Source organism: Eumetopias jubatus, unplaced genomic scaffold (genome assembly GCF_037043125.1).
Source record: "Eumetopias jubatus isolate StellerSeaLion01/CBP00866 unplaced genomic scaffold, mEumJub1_p1.0 scaffold_9, whole genome shotgun sequence".
NCBI lineage: Eukaryota > Metazoa > Chordata > Mammalia > Carnivora > Otariidae > Eumetopias > Eumetopias jubatus.
In genome coordinates, this window is record NW_028274815.1 from 123,644,011 (window position 1) to 123,666,550 (window position 22,540).

The 22,540-nt window shown below is 48.3% G+C and overlaps 1 protein-coding gene across 1 annotated transcript in view; it reads right to left on the reverse strand.

Moving 5' to 3' along the window:
• Positions 1-22,540, reverse strand: part of PTPRT (protein tyrosine phosphatase receptor type T) — an 856,863-nt gene that overhangs the window by 698,124 nt on the left and 136,199 nt on the right. The window contains exon 6 of the mRNA XM_088026646.1: positions 19,447-19,621. Within this exon, the coding sequence (XP_087882772.1) occupies positions 19,447-19,621 (175 nt within the window). The remainder of the gene's footprint in view (positions 1-19,446; positions 19,622-22,540) is intronic.

Genomic DNA, 22,540 nt, shown 5'->3' on the forward strand with positions numbered 1-22,540 from the left:
ATACTTTAGGGACGCCTGGGTGGTTCAGTCAGTTCAGTGTCTACCTTCAGCTCAGGTCATGATTCCAGGGTCCTGGGATTGAGTCCCGCATCAGGCTCCTTGGTCAGCGGGGAGCCTGCTTCTCCCTCTCCCTCTGCCTGCCGCTCCCCCTGCTTGTGCTCTCTGTCTCTGACAAATAAATAATTAAAAAAAAAAAAAAACTTAAAAAAAAATCCTTTAAATGTGCTGTATTGGTCAGGGTTTGCTGTAGTAACAAACATCCCTGAATCTTAAACATGTATACAGACACTTCTCTTTCTCAGGTCTATGGGTCAGTGTGGCTTGACTCTGAGTTGGGTTCAAAATTGCTCCTTATGCCCCTCATTCCAGGAATGAGGCTGGAGGAGCAGCTGCTACCAACAATGAGAAAGACGAGGAGCAGAAACATGTGACCTTTTCTTGACACTGGCACCCGTTCCTTCTCCCACATTGTATTGGCCAAAGCAAGTCACACAGCCAAGCTCAAAGTTGGGGTCCTGTCAAAGTTCAATAGCAAGTGCATTCTGCCCATGGGGTGGGATCAGGAAAAGTAACTATTTGCAGAACAACATAACATTCCAGCAGGGCTCAGCGAGGGCTTGGCACATAGTAATCTCTCAGAATATGTTAGACATGACCAATATTAGTATCATTGTCATGATTAGCAGGAGCATTCTGCTGGTGATTCACTGACATTCAGATAAGATTGAGGTAGATGAGGCAGAATATTGGGGGTCTGCTACTTAGGAGTGGCTCTGGGGATGCTCAAGCCCTCTCACCTGGTCCAGACCAGTGCTAAGGACTGTGATGGGGCCAGCTGGGACTAATGGAGAGAAAAGACGCTGCAGCCAGCCCAGGCCTGAACCCATGGCTGTCCTTGGGACCAGCAGGAATGCAAGGCAGCCTCCCATGGAACAGTGAGGTCATGGTGGGGCCAGGATGTAAACCCAGTCCCCCTGACCTCCAGCCCCGGAGTAAATTCTCATTCCACCGTCACTAGGGAGGAGAGTATGTTGAGATGGAATGGATTTTTTTTCTACATTACTTTTCTTAAGGAAAAAAAAAACTCTCAATGTTTATTTTTATTTCTTTTAGGCTGAGGCTTAACTCCAAAAATAGACAGTCTTTTTCAGTAGCCCTGTCATTAGCAGTTGCTACAAACACTCTGTCCCCCACACATTGAACTGCAAGAACGATACTTGAAAAGAGCAGTTAGAACAGAAGTCTCCAAAGAATCCCAGTGAGGGCAGTGGCTGCAGATCCTGGTGCCCAGAGCCTCTGTGAGTGTGCGGCTGGGAGCCAGGCCTCCCTCGGGGCTCCCTGGGTCTCTGTGGGGGCTGCCCGCACCCTAGCATTTACCCTCCCATGTGCTTGAGCATGCGTCTCCCCCAGGGGACCGCGGGGCCTCTCATCCCCCTGACTTCACGCCAGCTCTGTGTGCTTAGCAGTCCCTTCACCTCTGAGACTCTGATTCCTCACCTAGAAAATGGAAAGAATAAGAATTATAGCTTATTTGGGAAATACTCATCGTTTTGTTTACATAAAGAACTCCTGGATTTTATTTAAGCAGCTATGAACAGAATTCTTTCTACGCACAGTGATCCTGGGAATAAAGAGAGAAACTGAACACAGTCCTTGTCTTCAAAGACATTCTAGTCTAGCAGGATTTTCTGCTAACTGGGTACAGATTTGGGGACGTATACCCTAATTTTCAGCGGTGGGGAAGGCTGCCAGGGAAGGCTTCTCTGGAGCGGAAATGCTTGGGCTGAGCCATTGAAGAGCTAAGTGGGGAGCGACATTCCGAGCCACAGGCCCAGTGTGTGCAAAAGGCTGACTGTAATGGCCGAGGCTGTTTTCTAGCCCAGGTGCAGTGTAAAGGTGTGGAAGAAAAGACTGCAAAGGGCTTTGCTCATCCTTCCCAATAAGCAGTACTGAGGTCTTATAACAGCCGTGTTCACACGACAAACGTCCAATGAGCCAAGCAGTAGGGACACAGGATGAGCAAGCACAGACCTCATGCCTGAGCACATGGAGCCCTTCGTCTAATGGATTGGACACATGTGCTAAAAGATGTGCGGTTTAGAGAGGTCATCTTAGATGACTCACGTGGGCAAGGCAGACTCAGAAGGCCAGGAACCAGGCACATCAGAAGGCCACATGAGTGAGGCCACTAGCTGGTAGTGGGACTAAAGTCTGTGGGGTTATCTGAGAAGGGAGCTCATGGGAGGGGTTCAAGAGAGCTATGGGATGCAGAGGCACGGGGTCCAATTTATGGAGGCAGCTCCTTCTGTAGGCGATGGGGCCACTTAGAGGTGGGGTCCTGTTTGGAAACAGGGTCTTTGCAGATGTAATCAAGCTCGTACTGTACTAGGGTGGGTCCTCATCCAATGATCTGTGTCCTAGTAAGAGGAGGAACATTTAGACACAGAGACACACAGAGAAGGCCATGTGATGATGGAGGCAGAGATCAGAGTGATGTGTCTATAAGTCAAGAAAGGGAGGGGAAGGAAAAGGAAAAAAAAAAAAAAAAAAGTCCTACAAAAGGAACCAACCCTGCCAACACCTTGATGGACTTCCAGGCTCCAGAACAGTGAGGAAATAAATTCCTCTTCTGTGAAGCCACTCTGTTTATGGCCGTCTGTCATGTCAGGCCTAGGAAACAAACACAATCGCAGACTGACTCTGTACCACCAGTGAGCCGCCCTGGGTGGTAAGCACAAGTACCCCAACAAGTGTATTGTGAACCAGGGCCCTGGGCTGGAGGCTCCCGTTCTGGCCCCAATGCCTGCTCATACCTCACAACCAACCTGAGAGGTGAGCCTCTGTGACGGGGGTCACATGCAGGGGGGAATCGAGGCTTGCATGAGCCCAGCAGCTCACCTGGGTCTCAGAGCTGCCAGGTGGCAGACCCGGGATTTGAACACAAGTCATCCTGTGGCCTGCTTTGTGGCTGTAGGGACATACGTAAGCAGTACCTGTGCACAAAGCTCTCGTTATTTACAGAATTAAGAACCGCATTTTTAACACTCTCTGAAATGACCTCCCTTGTTAACTCCTTTCCCTCTTTTCTCCTCCTCTAGAATGTATGCTCCAAGATAAAAGCCCTGTCCCCACACAGATCTTTGGTGTAGCCCTTGGGTCTAGAAGATTCCTGGGACAGAGGAGGTGTGTCATGAACATTTGCCTCATTGACCAGTCAGTTAATAGGGGCATTTGCAGACAGCACCGCCCAGGTATATATTTCTATACTGGCTTAACAAAGTAGTAAATGGAGCTAACTGCTTGCTGTCCTTGACCAGAGGAGAAGCCTCACAGGAAGATGCCATGCATTTGTGCAGCCCCAGCCCGTTCCCAAGTTATCAGGACTGGGGAAGCCGCCGCCAACAAGTCCATTGGTGTGGACAAGACCTACAGTATCACCTCAAATGCTGGCATGTAACAAGGCATTAGGAAGTGATGGAAGGCTGAGATGCAGAGGGCAGGGACAGAGGGGGTAAGGAGTTGGGAAGGATGGGGAGGGAGGGGGACAGGGGAGGGGAGCGGAGCTTCCCAGGAGGAAGCATCCCACCAGAGGGCACCGGCAAGCAGGTACAGGGAGCCAGTTACCACTTGTGACCTGAAGGAATGACAGGGCTGTGTGTGGGGGGGTGGTTTGAGAACGGAAGCCAGGAAGCAAAGAGCAAAGACAGACTGGACTCAGAGAGGGACAGACACAGACACATATCTGGTTCTGAAATGGCCGTGCATCGGAGTGAAATTCATTAAAACAAAGTACATCATTGTTACTTAAGCCTGAAACCAGGCACCCAGATTTAGACCACGCCTACAAGTGCATCCTAAATCCTCCCCTCACTGTTCTAGAAAGCCCCAGAACAGCACATACACACCAGGGGTGCCCCGCCCGCACCCACCCAATTTCTGTCTGCCCAGAACCCCTTGTTCGGGGAAGGCTCCCACCCCACCGCATCTTCCCGGAGCACCTCAACTCCTCACACACTGCCTCGCTGGCCGCAGATGGGGGCACTGTGTTCCTATGGGGACCTTCCGCATGCTCCTGGGCAGAACAGCCGGTCCAGCATTGGTTATCCACCCAGGCAGGGATGTTCAAAATCCTCTCATGAGATGGACATTCAGACACAGAGAGACGGAAACTCTCTCACTTGTTAAACCAGAAGGGTGGACCTGAAGCTGCCAGTCCCCTGTTTTGCCCCCAACATTCTCCATGAGCATTCCTACGAATAACATTGAGAAGGAACAAACAGAATAGGAAACAAAGAAAGGAGACAGAGTCCTGACTCCACCATTCAAGCCCTGGGATGTGACGCTACACGGAGGCAGCCCCATGCCCGGGCATCCCAGGGACACATACCAGCACCCTCCCTCTGGGGCTGTATCCAGTCAGACGGGGAGCACTGCCACTCAGCCCTGAGAGGGTCCAGACTGAGCACAGCTCCCCGTCTCCCTCCTCGCCTCACAGCAGCCGCTGCTGGGCCCACCTGCCCTTGACTATGTCAATAACCACACACCTTTGGCAGGACAAGCGTGAGGTGTGGGCAGGGCTGTGGCCTGCAGAGATCTCCAGGTAAGTCTCGAGGTCCTAGGCAAGAGTGGAATCCATGCTGGAGGTAAAATTGGGCCCACTTCTGAGATGCACAAGAAAGGCAAGGGGAGAGTCATGCATCTGCCAGGCAGAATTAATCCAAAGCCAATGGGGAAATAACTGGCAAGTGGGGCTGGCAGAAATGAGCCGTGCAAACAGGTCCCAGAGCCGCTGTCTGCTGCCAAGATGCTCTGCCTCTGAGCTCCTGAGGGTGCAAGAGAGGGGAGGAGCCAGGGCAACAGGGCAGGAGGCCAAAGCCTTCAGAGGAGACAGCAGCCACCAAGAACTTCTTGATGCGGTGGCCAGAACACTTGCCAGAGCACGCATACCCCACATCCCATTTGGACGCATTCACATAACTGTGCTATAAGCCCCTTCCCCTGCCCTAAATCCTCCAAAGTCAGCCACACCTCAAAGTGTGTGTGGGGGGGGAGGGGAAGCAGGGAGTGTACGCGCACATATGTATGTGTCAAGGAAAGGATGAAAGAAAATTGAGGAAAGAAGACCAAGTTCCAAATTTGGATGGCGTAGAGCAGAGAAAATGTGTAAGGAGTAAGAAGTAACTGACACTGAAAACCAGGGGAATAGAAACCAAAGAGTTAGAAGTGACCAGAATCTGCATCCCCAGAAATATGCAAACATATGAAACAGACCTCATTCTACCCAAATCTCAAAAGGCAGGGTAACTTCTGTTGGCATCCTGGCTGCAGACAAATTTGGGATTACGAGAGCTCCTCTCAGATACAACCCCAGGAGCACCAGTCATGGGCTCTTCTCATGCGAAGTCAATGACAACAGGTGTTTCTACGAGCTGCCTCTCCACAGCTTCTGGAAATGGCAGGGCAGCCCTTGATGACACTGGGGATCAGGGGTCCCAGAGTCATGGCTGATAAGGTGGGGTGGGAAAGGTGGTAGCTGGGTATTGGGCTGTAGACGTGGGGCCCCTAGACATAGCAAGAGGACCAAGTCCACACCCAGCCAAGGCCTGGGAGGTGGGTATTTTGCCATTTCCTTCATCCTTGCTTATCACAGAAACCAAGGAATAAAATCAACAGAGCCTAGGATTCAGCAGAGATAGGCAGAGACATCTGGAGGAGTCACCCTTGTCCCTGGGTCTGTAGGCTTCTTTGGTTACTTAATGGAGTGCATCAGTATAGTTAGGGAAAGAAAGGTGATGGGGGAAAGGGGCAGTCAACTCAATGCCCCCAAAAGAAGTCACAGGGATCAGTATAGACGTGCCTGGGGCAGCAGTGCCCAGAGAGCAGGAGCACCTTTGAGATGAGTCAGTCCAGACGGCATCAGGCAGAGAGAATCAGCTAACTCCGTTCACCATGAGGTCAAACTCAGCAAATCCCTTTCTGGCCGCTGTTGGTCTCCCACAAAATTCCAAGTGGGAAGTATGGCACTGTCCTGATGCTGTGGGTGTCTGTCCACCATACCGGTGGAAACCTTAGAAAGAAGTCTCTGTAAGCCATCAAGGTAGGAGAGGACGGAGTAAGGGACATTGGTCATGGCTGGTTCATCTATTGCTCATTCACGTAACAGCCTGATGAGATTATGGGTGGGGAATGTGGTGCTGGGCTCCACACATCATTCAGGGATGCAGACTTCTCTCTAGAGATGCCATCTGCCTCATCACACCATCTCCAATGTCACAACAGGAGGGAAAAGACAGGGGCCTAGTGCATGGGAGACTTTGTATAGGTCTGGCCTGGAAGGGACATAGATCACTTTGGCACACATTCCTTTGACCTCAGCTGGATGTAGGAGTCTCAGAAATGTAATCTTCCTGCCTACCCAGGAGAAAAAAAATAAATGATACAGAGAACAAATACTATCATCACATGAGTCTTTAAACTTCCCCAACTGGCATGAAGTAGGTCCCACGCTCTGGACTTCTATGCCTTATTTCACTGAGCCTCAGAAAATACAAAGCAAATAACAGCATTCTTTTCCCTTTTATAGACGGGAAAACTGAGGCTCAGTCCCTTGGTGCAGTTTAATTCAACAGCAAAAAGTGGGGAGAGCCAGGAGTCAAACGCAGCCCTGCCGGCTTCTAAAATACAGCCTCCCGGCCTTCCCTTAGGAAGGGCACTTTCAAAAGCTTGTAAAAGGCAGGAGAATCCCAGTCCTCTCCCGTGGGGCTCCAGCAATCCCCCTCTCACGTGTGTGAGAGATGAGAAGAGCAAGCCATAGGGCACATTTTGCCAGTGATTAACTCAAACAGGAGGTCCTCCCTCCCTAGAACAGATGATGAGCTTCTCTGCCAGTAAGGGTCTGCTCCATATCACCAGGCCGAGCTCCATCAGAAAGAAGCAGTTCCATTTATTGGGCTGTGAGTCACATCTGCCTCTAGATACACATAGAAAGCAACAGACCTGCTACTCCGATTAATAATGAAAAGCTGGTGCAAGCAAATTTCATTTAAAAGAGAAGAGGCCACACCCTAGCCCCACTGCTACCAGGGTCCGGAAAAGTATGAAGAAAGACAAGGATCGTAGGCATTCAAAAACAAACACAAAGACAAACAAACAAAAAAACACCCTTAGATAAGTAAAGAAATCCACCTGCCCAGCTGGTGGTGAAACAGAAATTTTATATCATTCTAAGAGCCCCATGAGCTGTGTCACTGGTTTTCCACACTATTTATGGAAAGCATTCTATTGTTTCAGGGGGGACTAAGTTTGAAACCCACCTGTGTAATACAGCCCTGGCTTATGACAAATGGGGAAGCAGAGGCCCAGAGAAATGGTCACTCAAAGCTAATAAGCTGTAAAAGCGAAGCTACCTTGGTTCTAAGCTAAACCTCACCGAAGCACTGGTTTGGAATTTCCTGGATCCGGGTGGCAGCACACCCTGGGCAGGGGACAGGAGTGTGGGGTTTAACAACAATGCGATGTAGGCATAATGAACCCCACTGATTACACTGGGAACCTGCTGCTCCCCCCACCGCCCAGCCCAAACTGCTAAAATACTGCTTTTTGGCATCTGCATCTCACTAACTGCTCCAACTTTATTTTTCTGTAATGTTTAAACATGCTGCCACAATGAAGAGCCACTTCTAAATGACTGGAGGTGCTTGTTTTGAAGCGCCAAGTGCTGTGCTCTTCCTCCTCTCTCCACCCCATCCACTCCCGGTTGGAATCACTGGGCTCCACTGGTAGGTAGACTGACTTGGTTGGAGAGGTGGTGTGCTGGGGGAGACCGGGCACAAGGACAGCTCCCCTGGCCACCCTGGGCTGACTCAGACTGTTCACCTGGACAGCCTGCCTATTGCACCAGGTCCTCATGAGACCAGAGCCCCAGCCCACTCCCTGCCCCACCATTCTGCTCTCAGGTTCCCTCACGTGGGGCCGGGGTCTTACACTGTGATACACCTGACAGGGCTATCGCTGGTTCTCAGACTCCTTTCTAACATAAGACCCACCCTTCTGGATAGGGCTTCCAAACTGTCCCATCTGGCCAGACCCTGCCTGAGCTCCCATTGTTCCTGAGCTTCTCATGCCACAGCCAAGGCCATGCCCACCCCCTTTCCTTAACATAAACACACAGTTTCTGCCCTCATATGTTGCTCTGGAATTTGTAGTCTTGACATCAATAAATAATAGTTGGAAAGAGAAATATTTCTTAACCTTTAAAATAAAAGCAACACCTGGAAGAAAAAAAAAAAAAGGATAATCATCCAGCCAACTGGTAGGCTTTTGGACCCAGTATCAGTGAGAGAGAGGAGAAGTATCTTCTCATCTCTTCCGAAGTAGGAGAGAAAGCTCTGGTTCAAGAGGATAGGCCTGGGGAGGCTGCTAATGACTTTTCTTCATCCAACCTGTATCAGTTAATCTAATGCTAGCTGCTGTAACAAACAGACCCCAAGGCATAGTAGCTTCACACAATAATAATTCATTATCGTTTCAATAACAGGCCTGCTTAGCAGGCAATTTTTCTCCACAGGGTGACTCAAGGACCCAGAATTGTTTGATATTTTGACTCCTCTGCCTTCTAGGGGCTTGGAGTCATCTGCACACAGCCAACTAAAGAGGGAAGGAACAATGTGGAGAATAACTGCCTACTTTTTTTCTTTGTTTCAATTCAATCAGCCAACATATAGTACACATCATTAGTTTCAGATGTAGTGTTCAATGTAATTCATCTGTTGCATATAATACCCAGTTCTCATCACATCACTTGCCTACTTTTTAAACACTCTGACCCTGAATGTACTTCCACTCACCGTTCTTTGTCTGGAGTGAATCACAGGGTCCCGTTGAGAACAAGGCAGGCTGGGAAATGTAGTCCTTGGTCATGCAGCTGCTCTGAATCACAGCTCCACTCAGCAGAAGGGGAGGCTCATGTGTTTGGTGCACACATAGCAGCTTCACGGACCTGACAGCCAGAGATTCTCACATTCCCAGCACTGGGTAGTTAGTCTGCAATTTCCTTTTACTGTGTCTCCATAGGTGTTTAGTGGAGAAATGGGAGAGGGGAGGCCACAAGAGCACCGGTCACAGTAAACCGAAAGTCAATGTCAATTTTTCAGAGACTGTGGCTCCGACCAGCAGAATCACTCCTTCACAGCCACATAACTAGCTCTACCTCCTTTCTCCCACATCTCTCCACGCCCCCACTAGCCACCAGAAGCCCACAGGATTGCACATGAAGTGCAGGGCATCAGGGATAAAGAGACCATCCCATGGTGAGGGGGGAGGGACAGGGTTTCACAACTGGCCCCTGGGGCTGGCTAACTGTTGGCTATGGAGGCTGTTCTGTGCTTTGTAGGAAGTTTAGCAGTATCTCTGGCCTCCACACACTCCCTCCAAGGTATGACAATTAAAAATGTCTCTGGACATTGCCAAACATCCCCTGGGGGACAGAAGAACCCCCAGCGAACGGTCTAGACGGAGGCCATACATAACATTTCGAAGAGGAATTCAGCTCCAGGGCGGGGATGGAGAAAAGGATCTGCAGCATCCCTTCCAAACCTGGAGTCCATGGCTTAATTGAGTTTAACTGGGCCTAAAACTTAGGTTCTCAGAAGCAATATTCCATGAATATCTGCCACAGAATAGAACATTATGGAAAATTAGCATTAGGAGAGCCAGAAAAAAGTCTCCATTACAGTAGGAATAGGACAGATTTCAGGCAGTGGGACCCTAAGTAGGCTGGGTAATCAGGCTTCAGCATCCTCATCTGAAACATGGGAGCAGGTGAGGATCTAACGGAACCTCCTGCGAAATATCCAGGGCAGTGTCTGGCATGCAATAAAGGGTCTACAAATGCCAGCTAACTACAGACCTTGCAGCTCATTCCATACCCCAGATAATCCTTCCATTTGAACACAGGAGGGTAATGTTCTAAGTGAATGAAGATTTAATGCAATTGCCATTTGATTTAATTTCCCAAAGCGTTAAAAGTGTTAACGCAACACATCAGCATGCAGCTGATAAAGTAGTCAAAATAATTCAAGGAAACCAATACTTGTCAGGTTTTATTTATCCACATTTACGCTTTTTTAAAAATAAGCTGGTCTTTGTGCCCATATAGAATACAATATACATAGATTTCTCCCGGTTCGCCTCCCCCCCCCACACACATATGCTCAAGTTAAGTTTCCCACTTTCTTTCCATCTGTCATTTTTCCCTTCCCATGAAAAGCTAGCAGTGACATTATGCAAGGAGGAGGGAGTTGGGGCTAAGACTGGGCAGCTGGCAAATGCAGGGCTGATGGGGTTGATGAAGACAAGCATAAACATATGAACAGCACTTTGTTTACACAAGATGAGCGGATCTGTGAGCCCTCCCTCAAATCTAGGGGGATCGGCACTATTGCTCCTTTTTATAATTAGGGAGTCATGAGGTGACATTCCTAATTCACATAACTAATACAAGATTTGAACCTAAGACCTCTGATTTGCAATTTAGGTGTTCTTGCCAATAGCAGCCATGGCAAAAATATAATAATAATAATAATAAAATAAATGCAACCCATTAATAAAAGTTAAGACTGAAGAAAGACGAACCTAAGAACCCAAGCATCAGGTTATTTTCCTACTGAACATGAAGGCTGCAAAGAAGATGAAGATGCTCGGGTTTTTTTTGCATAGCATCTTTCTGGAAACTCAAGGTCAGACATGGGGGTTGGGGGGGTGGAAGAGGTGGGCCAGGACTTGGAGACGTGGGCTGAAGGAGGTACACTCAAGTGGGTAGGACTTAGTGGGGAATGGGGAGGGCTCAACCTGAGACAAGTTTTCCCTCGACCAGCACTGAAGAAGGCCCAGAGGTTTCTTAAATAACCATGAGAATGGCCCCATGGTAGACTGGATGAGTAGCATGGCCATGGCAGGTCAACTGAGACCCCAAAATTGCAACAAAGCAGGACAAAGGCCACACAAGTAATGCAGGGACCTGTAAATCTTATGGCTTCCACAGCCAGGAAGAAAAGAATAAAGCAAAGGAAAACAACACTAAAAGGAAAAGATAAAAAAAAGTGGTATAAAAAGTGGCATCCATCAAGAGGATGGAACCTGCCCAGAGACAGGAGGGAAACCTAAGGTTCCAAGAGTAACGAGAACCTTGGAAAAGGAAGGTGTGAGGAAGAATCTGCAATGCTATGCATGCCTGTGAAGGAAGCACTGAGAATGTTGCTGGATATAGCAAATGTTCGAGCCCCTTCTATATGCCAGGTATGCTGGATCCAGCAGGAAGCAAGACCTACAGAGCTTCTGCCTTCAGGAGATTATGCAGTACAGAGATGTAAATGACAATGGCAGACAGTGGTAAGGGCTGGGAAGAAAACCACAGACTGGAACAATGGTACAGGATTACAGGTGGTAGGATGGCTTGCTATTTTAGATAAGGTGCTCAGGGGAGGCTCTCTGCGAAGCTGATGTCCACGCAGAGGCCAGAATGAATAGAACAAATGAGCCATGTAATTATTTGGAAGAAAAGCATTTTAGGCCAAGAGAGAACAGCAAGTGCAAAGGCCCTGAGGTCAGACCTATCACGGTGTGGGGTTCAAGGAAGAGGAAATGGACCAGTGTGGCTAAAGAAGAGGATGAAAAGACAAATACAGGAGGCAGGGGGTCAGGAATCAGAGAGACAGATGAGCCAGATCTAGAAAGCATGTTAAGAAGTTTAGATTTTATTCTGAGTGGGAGATAGGACTACCGGAGGGTTTTGAGCAACAAAATGCCATGACTTGTTTTCAAACTATCTGCCGCAGAGAGAGTGGACCTCAGTGGCACAGGAGTGGGACAGGGAAAGAGCTGGTACAGTCATCCAGCCGAAAGGAGGGAAGGGCTGGTTCCGGGCAGCAAACGGCAAACTGCCCTGGGAGCCAAATGCAGACCCCCACTGGCTTCTTTAAGTTTTATTGGCACACAGCCACACTCCTTATTTACATATTTTCTAAGGCTTCTGCCACAACAGCAGAGTTTAATAGTTGCAACAGAGCCTATATGGCCCCTGAAGCTGAAAATATTGATTACCGTGCCCTGAAAAGGAAAGGTGTGCCGACCCCTGGTCTAGGGTGGAGAGTGGCAGGGTTCCAGGCACATCGAGGGAGTGAGTTTACAGGGCAGAGGCTCTTCGACCCCAAGCCCACTCTCTGACTGCTGAGCAATACAGCCCCTCAGCTCCTCCTGGCCTCTGAGGGCTGGCAGAGAACAGGGACAGATGCTCCAAGTCCAGTCCGGACGGCAGCCTTTGAAGAGCTCCTGTGGCCGCCCAAGTGAATCGCTCAGAGTGGGTCCTGGCTTTGTGTCTTCTCCTAGCATACAGCTGCCCTTCCCGGCCACTGTCACTGATGAGGCACGGGTGGGCCAAGAGCCTCCGTCACATCAGAAGCCTACAGATGCCGCAGGGTCCTGTAGCACAAGATGCTGGATCCCACACTTGCCTCTCTCAGGCCTTAGTTTTTCAGTGACTGGGGGCCAACTTCCAACTCTCCTAATCTGAATCTCACTGGCTATGGGCTTTCTCCAAAGCCCCGGAAGCCCCCGCTCTGTCCTACCCAACAAGCCTGAAGTACCAGGACCTTAACACGCCAGGAACAGCCCTCGACCACTGACTGGTGGGGGCTGGGGTACAAATACCCCAGCTCTCTCACACCTGAGGAATCTACACGGAATCCTCAGCTCCCCCAGGAGGAATGAGCTTCAGATGTCCACAACGGTCACTTGCTTGAAAATGCCTTTTGTGACTGCCCTTTCTCCCCACCTCACCTCTCAATGTCCCAAACAAACCTCTTACACTCAAATTCCTGCCAAGTCTGCTTCTAGGGGCCCCTGTTTGCCTCTGATCTTCACTTCTCTTCCAAACACAGGCTGTGTCTTTTACCATGGCCACCTGCCTGACAATGGCTTTCCACTGGTCACAGTCAGGACCAGGGAAGAGAAAAACAGATGGATGGCAGCGGTCCAGCCTCATGAGTGCGTGCACTACTGTCTATGGACCATGGATGGGGGGAGTTCCATCAGAGCCCCCTGACTCCTACAGAATAAAGCTCCAACTCTGCTCTAGTACGAAGACTTCCAATATGGCCCCCGACCTACATCTGCAACCTCAAACATGTCACCCATTCACATCTGAAAACCGCCCCAGGCCGCCCCTGCTCATGATCCTGCCAGGCTGAGGAGTCCTCGCAGACGGGAGCACTTAGTAAACTTTCTAGGACTTTGTCAAATGGCATCCATTGTTCCCTCTATTTTCTCAGTTCACACCGATGACAGGGCTACTATATTGAATTTTCTAAGAAACGTATAGAAGAAAGAGCACAGTCTGGGGCACCAGTAGGCCTGGCTTTAAATCCTGGCTCCATCACATACAAGCTGTATGACTTTGGGAAAGTTACTTAACTTCTCTGAGCCTCTGTGCCCTCATCTTTAAAAGGGACACTCTAACAGCCCCTATAGAATACTGTTATTAATAGTATCAGTAAAATAGGGCAGTAGGTACCCAACACAAACCAAATGACCATGCATTACAGGTTTGCATGATTCTTCCCACTAAAACATGGGCTTATCACACTATCTGAACCGTAGTTGGCGCTTAACAAACTATCAAACAAATGAACACAGAACAAGTCTGCTACTCCAGTCATGCAATCTCTAATCCAGAAGCTGTAAACTCAAATGCCTACAGAAACCAGACTAGTGACATCAGCAAAATGGGCCAAGGGAGTGGCTGTGGTCAACTGTGCAGCATGTGTCCCAGAATGGGGCAGCCACACTCACCCGCAGCTGCCGCTGCAGGCTTGATGTGGCCCAAACTGATGCGGTTTCAGGATGCCTTTACATGTTGGAACACAATGTTAAAAAAAAAAAAAAAATACAGAGCGACACAATAAAGCATTTCTGTGACTGACTTTGAACAACAAGCTGCATTTGGTGGCCTCAATCCTATTTCAGAGACAGACCTTAAGATGGCTAAACTTAAATTTATATCATAAAGTCATTGTTCCTTTATGTGGACAAGGAAAAACAGCCAAGGTACTTAAGCCATACCCCTTAGATAGTAGTAAAATAGGATTACTGATACTTACAGATACAACTGTATGGGTGTCCACTTTGTACTAGGATCTATACATGTACTATCTCTCTCTCATAATGGATCCAATGAGATACACTCACCCATTGAACAGATGAGGAGCCTGAGGCCCAGAGGGAACATGTGATTTACCTGAAGTCACCCAGATAGCTGGGGCCAGGACTGATATTGAAACTCAGGTGTGCTCACATCCCAAATCCCTACTCTTGACCCTACCAAGCTGCCGTGGTAGGAAGTCAACATCAGTATTTCATTCAGAACACCTGACTCACACTGCCAGGATTCGATTTCTTCTGGGCACTAATCCACATATTGATAAGAGGGTTCTGAGCCCAAGGTACATTGTTATATGGAGTTGGAAGATGGATTTAAAAATCACTACTGACAGCACATTTTTATGTTAGCAAATTTTCGTCAGGACCCTATCTGCATAACTTGGGTTGAAGACACCTATGTCCTGGGAATCCCCTGACTCCTACAGAATAAAGTTTGGGATAAGCAAAAACATCTTGAAAACGAAGACAGGAGGAAACACAGAAACGGGGAGAGAATGAGCGCATTTGTGAGCACTGGTCCGGAACAGGCAGGTTGAGGGGCCGGGCTGTCAACTGAGTGAAATCTCAATTACAGAGTAATCTAACGTATACCCAGGTACATTATCACAACTCAATAAAGAGCTCTTCAGAATTAAGTAATTCCAATTTGCTTTCATTCTGATCTGTGTTGCCCCGAGAATTTGATATTACTTACACTCAAATTACATGGCATCTTCTAAAGCCCAGATGCTCACAATCCCAGGATAGCACATGAACCATAAGCCAGCCAGCCATAAACACACAGACTGAGAGAGAGACATTGCTCGACGTGGTGCAAACACCTGCTATGGATACCGTCAGAGGGGCCCCTATCCAGCTCCTGATGCCCTGTGACCTCCCAGCCCCAGTATGCCCACGTTCTGAATGGATGAGGCCATGTGGTCAGATGGCTGAGCCCCAGAAGGACCAGCTAACTTCTCCTTAGTTCCCAGATTTCCTGGCTCACCAGTGGTGGATAGAGGAGGGGACACGGGGAGCCTGACCTAGCATGGACCCCATGACACAAACTTCCCGAGCCCACAGGTCAACACCCACTTTTATATTTCCACCCTCCCTTTCCCTATGCTTGGCACAGGACTGTATGGGGAGAGACCACCAGTGGCCCTCTGCAGGGGAGGACCACCACCCAAGCCCTTCACCATCTCTTACCTCCTTACCTGGGAAATTACACCAACCTCGGCAAGTTATTTTTTTAACAAACGCTTCTAGGGCAATGGGCCAAGCACTGCTCTAAGAAACTCTACACACACTGTCTTCTTGAATCCTCTGGACACACACCACTCTGAGGTACGGAATCCTATATTCCCATTCCCAGATAAGCCAGTTGATGCTGGAAGAGGTTGATGTTCAAGGTCACAGAGCTGCGACGAGATGGGGCCAGGATTTAAACCCACATATCGGGGCTCTAGGAGTTCTTTCCTGTCTCTGAATTGGAATGAAGTGAAGAAAATCTGGGGAAAAACCTGCCCAGGGGTGGTTTTCCTTCTGTGACATGCTCAGGTCAGCTGCCTGCCCCCCAGCCCACATCGACCTGTGTGATGTGTAAACCAGGAGTAAGAAACTCAATTTGGATAGCAGCACCATCCCCTGGGAGAAGACTTAGCCCTTGAGAACACTTTTGTTTTGTTCTTCCAAATTTCCTCCATTTCCTGAAAGAAGGAAGATTTTTGTTTATTCCTTGTTGTTTTTTTTTTTAACAAGTGCAAATATTTCAGTACTAAAGTATCTAACCATCCTGCTAAGTCATGGCAAGGGGCTCTAAGGGGCCAGTGAGTCATTCTTCATAAGACACTTTCCCCCAAATGCTCTGGTTTGCGGCCTTCCCATGGGTTCCTGGCCAGACATCCAGGGCGACAGGCCTCCTCTGATGAGGATTCCACTGATTCCTGCTGCTCTGGGCATCCCCTGCCTTTCATTTTCTTATTTGGCTTGGTTACCACTAGCTATGGGTGTGTGTGTGTGTGTGTGTGTGTGTGTGTGTGTGTGTGTCTTTCATTTTCTTATTTGGCTTGGTTACCACTAGCTATGGGTGTGTGTGTGTGTGTGTGTGTGTGTGTGTGTGTGTGTGTGTGTGTGTGTGTAAAAAGGGTTAAATTCATTTCTTTGGGAACCTAGAAGGTAGTAAATACTCCATTCCAGAGACGTGGAGAGCAATTTAGCAACAGGTCCAGAGATTTGTCATGAGTTTGCATGCAGTCTGGACCCTTTCAACACTGTTTATAACACCATGATACCAGGTGCCAACAAGGCTGCACGTGGCCAGTGTACTGCTCCCCCCAGCCCGAACCCCAGCCCAGGGTGCAGAGCCCACAAAGGATAAACCACTGTCCCAATAAACCCTGGCCACCCCTCCAAACAAAGGCAATGATGCTTCCCCATGGAAATGGCATCCTCAGCCTCAAAGCCCTCCGGATTTGGCATCCCACACCTCCTCCTCCTCAACAAGGGATGTAAAGGAAGAATAAACCCAGCTTTCTGGTTCCACTGGTCTGTGTGGAAAGATCAGAGCACTCCAGCAGTGGCCACAGTCACTCATCCCGTTATCTCCTTACCAGCCTCATGCCGGGCACCTGCAAGCTGCGGGTGAGCCCGCGGAGGGAGTGAGGGGAAACAGTCCATCCTCTGGTGGGTTCCCACTCCAGTGTGTGAGGCTACCACGGAAGAGGTACGATGAACTTCCAGAGGGGGCAGCTCTGGAAATCACAGATTCACTGAGTGCCTGAGAGGCCTGCAAAAGGCTGCTTCATCACAGAAGTCAATCTAACGGCCCCAAAAAAGCAAATATATGAGCCTAATGCAATGGAAATGATGGTTTCTTTTACATATTAATGGCTCTCAATGTAAACGATTTTAAGATGGGTTTTTTTTTTTTCCCTATTGGTTGTTTTGTTCATGACTGCTTAATTTGTTGATCTTCAGCTTAAGTGTTCATGGTATTATGGAGATGAAATGAGTTCCTCCTGAGGCTAATAATTCATTCACTCATCCATCATTCAACAAGTATTTTAAGGTTCAGCCTTATGAAATGACCAACCGCACAGGACCAAACAGCTAAACGCCAGTGGTTTCATATGTGGGCGTGCTCGGGACGCATGCCAAGCACTCGGCTAAGCCTGGGTGGACTTGTACAACATGAACCAAACCAAACAATGCCCCTATTCTCACAGTGCTCGTGTTCTAAAGGACAAGATGGAAAATTACCAAGAACACGCACGAATAAAGGAAAAAATGTAATTTTGAAGTGCAGTGCTATGTTGAACAAGGGACAAGGTGACCTGATAGAAAGCATCCAGCTGGGGTGGGGGCTGGGGATATCCCCTTGAAGGAGATGGCATGACGACATTCAAGCTAAGACCTGACTGATGACAAACAGTCAGCCATGTGAATATCCATCTAGAGTCAGGACAACCCAGGAGGGAGAATCTCAGACTAAAGCTCCCACCCCCCACCACTCCAGCAACCCTCAGTTTGTTTCCTGAGATGAAGAATTCCTCGTATCAGTGAGGTCATATGATACATGTCCTTCTCTGATTGACTTATTTCGCTTAGCATCATACCCTCTAGTTCCATCCACGTCATTGCAAATGGCAAGATTTCATTTTTTTTGATGGTGGGGGGTGGGAGGGATGGGGTGTCTGGGTGATGGACACTGGGGAAGGTTATGTGCTACAGTGAGTGCTGTGAATTGTGTAAGACTGATGAATCACAGACCTGTACCTCTGAAACAAATTATATGTTAAAAAAAAAAAGATAGTCGGAAGGGAAAAATGAAGGGGGGGAAATCGGAGGGGGAGATGAACCATGAGAGACTATGGACTCTGAGAAACAAACTGAGGGTTCTAGAGGGGAGGGGGGTGGGGGGATGGGTTAGCCCGGTGATGGGTATTAAAGAGGGCACATATTGAATGGAGCACTGGGTGTTATACGCAAACAATGAATCATGGATCACTTCATCAAAAACTAATGATGTAATGTATGGTAATTAACACAACATAATAAAATAAAATTAAAAAAAAAAAAGGTTACAGCTCCCAGTCTAGGTTCAGGCAGGGCTACCAACTAGAGGTTAAGGGGCCAGCAACTAGAGGTCAAGGCCCTCACAGCAACCCTTTGACCAAGGAAACCGACTCAGGAGACTTTCAGGGAAAGGGGGGGAGGGGGCGTCGATCCATGTTTTCACCTTCATACACACCAGGTGTCATTCCACAGCTAGCATAGGAGGAATAGCTTCATTATTTCATTCACTAAAGTAATGCTATATTAAAATTTTAATCGGTGAACATAACGCTAGAAAATGAGTACATCCATACACTGCAATTTTCCAGTCAAACCCATTTTTTTTTTTTTGCAAAAGCAATATTGCAACACAAAGAAAAATCCATAAAGATGCTAGTATTCTTTGGCCTACCAACTCTACGCCTAGGGAATTTATCCAAGGAAATAATTTGGTTCAATAGAATAAAAATATTCTCTTTGGAAGAACTCCATTGAGGTGTTAATTGATGCAGAGGAAAGATAAAACAAAAACCAAAAACACCTGGAATTACCTAAATGACTACAAATAGGGAGATTTTAAGAAATGGGGGGACTTGCTTGATGAAACAGTATACAACCATTAAGCATTACAACAGAGATTATCTAGACTTTCAAAACTAAATGGGATATCCAGCCCTTGGAAGGAGCAGAAAAGGCAACAACAATGTGCATATTTTAATGTAAAGCATGTTGACAATACCTCAAGGTGAACAAGAACAAGAAAACTGGAAAGAATTGAATCAAAGCCAGTGGGGTGGGGGGGGGGGTTATTTCGAAAGTCCTTCCAAAATATTGTCATCAAATCGCGTTTTCAGTTAAAAAAAAAAAAAATCCCTCAGAAACAATTGTACACTCTCCGAACACGGCAGAAGACCACCACCAAAACACAAGGACGTTGGTTCAAAGTTTAAATGCAAAATAAAGCCAAACCTGGAGATGCCTTCCATGTTGTATACCCCAGAGGCTCCCACAGGGGGACCCTATAATAAGACTCAACTTGTTGAATAACAATGCAATATGCATGATTTTACAGTAACTCTGCCTCTTTCTCTGCAGGGTGGGCGTGGGGGACTGGAAAGGGTGTGTCTTTCCACTGAGATGAGAAGGGGCACCTGGATTCCTCCCCGTGGAATCAGCCCTGTGGGAGGGGCCACTCACCTTTCACAATCAGCTCAGCATAGTTGGACACACCGGAACCGCCGTCAGAACGGATCACACAGCGGTACTTGCTCACACTCCGATGGGCGGTGTCGGCCACACTGACTGTGGCTGAGAAGCGTCTGTGGTTGACCACGCGAGTAACCATGAGGGCTGTGTCCCTGCCGTTCCATTGCTGCAGGACAGAGGGAGGGAGGGGGAGGAGAAATCACATCACCTTACGGCCCCCAGGGACTCCCAACTCGGAAGCTCCACCTGTCCCCACATCCCTGGGGCCATGGCTTTCCATAAGGAGTATCCATGGCTGGCTTTTCCAAGTGATCTGACTCAAGTATAAACTTTGCTAGCGAGCTGATTCTGGAGGGCAGTGCCTGATGGTAAGAAGAGAGGGCACAGGCCTCCTCCCGACACCTTGGTTCCCTGCTTGGCCTGAGCTTGAGGCTGGCATTTGGCCCTGAGCCCTCCTCCCATCTTCCTTCATCTCTTACGCAGAACCCACAAGGTTCCCCCAAAGACAGACTCAGATAGGCTACTGAAAACATAACCCATGAAGTGACAATAAACAGCCTGGCCCTCAGCCCATGGCTGGTGCCCTGATACCCTACCCACAGGCCCTGAGGGACCCATCTGTCTCCAGGCGTGGTGTGGATGGTGGTTTCCCAGCACCTCTCCTCCTTGGCATTTGCTTTTTCCTCAGCCTGGAACCTCCCGTCTGCCTGGGGTCAGTCCCTCACCCTTAAAACCTCATGCTCAGCACATCGCCATCTCCGGTAAGTTCGCCTGTCACACCACCTTCTAGAAGCTATTTACTCTCTACTGGTCTTGTTGTGGTTTTGGGGTTTTTGTTTGTTTGCTTTTTTGCCTACACGTTTCCCCCTTTAGACTAGACTCGGAGCTCTCCGAGGGCATCCTTTAGCCCCTTTTCATCTCCAGCACTGTGCCCAATTTCCCAACTTGGTAAACAATTCTAGAATCAAGGTGAATGCACAAGCGTTTTCATCTATACTGTGCTGAATCTCAGGTGTGATAGTCTGAGTCTGAATGAGTCCCTTCTGTAGCAGCAGCAAGCAATGACAACTGGTAAGGTACACGCCTGAGGATGCAACCTGAGTGACTATTAAGCACCTTCTATGAGCCAGACCCTGAATCTCCTTTTTAATCCTCCCAGCCTTGTTTGAGGTATTACTGCTGCTCTTCTTAGCAGAATCCAAATGTCAGTGTGGCTGAGTAAATATGCAGGGAGCAAGGAAGTCCCTTATCCAGCTTTTCCAACTTCGGGTCAAGCATCTTTTCACTGAGACCCTATCCTCACTGCCTTTATTTCGTTTCTGAAAGTAAAATTGAGTGCTTTAATTATCTAGTTGGATTTCGGGAAACTTTAGGATTTAGGAGCTTCTCCACAACTGGAAACTTCCACGATGCGATCTTCATCCCTTCCTGTCCACAGTAAACACCTCCAGCACACACATGACCTGCTTCCATCCATCCACGCTCCCATTAGCGATGGGTCAGGCCTGGGACATGGGAGGGGGTAGGGCTCCAGGGCTCAGCTGTCCCAGGCCAATGAGATGGAACAGCAGGGAGGGCCGGGAGCAAACAGCCAAGAAACATGGGGAAACCTAGGCCTCTGTGTGACTTGCTCCAGACTGGACCGGGAGATTGGAGGGGCTGGCTTTCCTCTTTTTACTTTTTGGCATTCTCTAGACTTTCTGCCTCAAACACTGCTTTTATACTTGAAAAGAATAAAGGAACTAGAGGAAATACCAGACTTAAAAGCATGGCAAGAGGAGGGGCAACCATAACCCCTTCCCATTCCAGAAACTCTGCAACAGGACGGCACAAGATCAATGCAAGGAACTGAAGGGAGAAGTCACTGGGGCGGAAACTGCCCACCACCTGCCTCATGCTCGGATACGTTTTTGCAAGAGATGGTACAACTCGCTCAGACTCTGAGAACTGACGACCCCAGACACAATCCCCTCTCCCAAAATATGCAGTGAGGAAGTAGAGGAAATTCTGGCAAATGCCAGGAATGTGACCTGATCTGAGGAAAAGTTGGCTGAAGGCACAGAAAGGTCTCAGAAGAGATGGGTCACCAAAACAAGCCCATTTTCTCCTCACTGCTGAGCAGTCCCTTTCACACCTGGAAAGGGAGCGTTGAGGCTCTGGCTGGGTATTTTCTAACCTGATTTTTTATAACATCATAAAGATTTTGATCTTTCTTAAGTTGACAGTGACTAAGCACTACTGCGGGCTAAGTGTTTTACATTCCTTCTCCATTAATTCCTCACAAAAATCTGTGAGGGGGGCCCACTTCTTATGTCCATTGTATATACAAGGAAGCTGAAGCTCAGAGAGGTGATCTGCCTGCCCAGGCTTGCACAGCTTGGAAGTGGCAGAGCTGGGATGTGAATGCAGGCCACCAGGCATCAGCACTTTGCCCAAAGATACCATGTGGTGCTCTAATGTGGGGTAACTACTCCCCACCCCACACCTCCTCTAGCACACTCATTCCCACATGTGGAGAAGAGAGTGGCCAAGAGCTACCTACGCACCACCAATTTCTTAGCTGAGGATCGCCCCCCCCCCCAAAAAAGGAAAGACAGGTAGAGGAAGCAAAAATGCCGGACGTCCCAGCCAGACAGTTCCTCAGACACAAGGCTTTTCCTCAGACCTCCAATGCTTTGAACAGCCAATAAATTTATTTGGGAGATAAGAAAGAAGACACCAAGCATGAAGCCAGCACATGAACTCTACAGACCATCATCTAAGAGGTGAGTGGAGAAGGAAAAGTACTAAGAAAGAAAATAAACCTCAAAAGAATTACAGGAAACAAACAAGGGCACCATTTGCAGGATTCAAAATGGTGCTAGAAGTGAACGGCAGACTCAACACTGCAGAAGAGCACTGACAGCTGGAGGCAGAGGTGGGGGGAGACGTTAGAAAATAACCCAGATTTCCAAGAAGGCACCAATAAAAGGAGAGGAGGGAGGTAAATTGAGGAAGAAAACAGAGATCAGACAATGTACCAGATAAGTATTTGGTACGCCTAAAGATGGGAGCTTAGGGAATGGAACACAAATCCTGTCCTAAG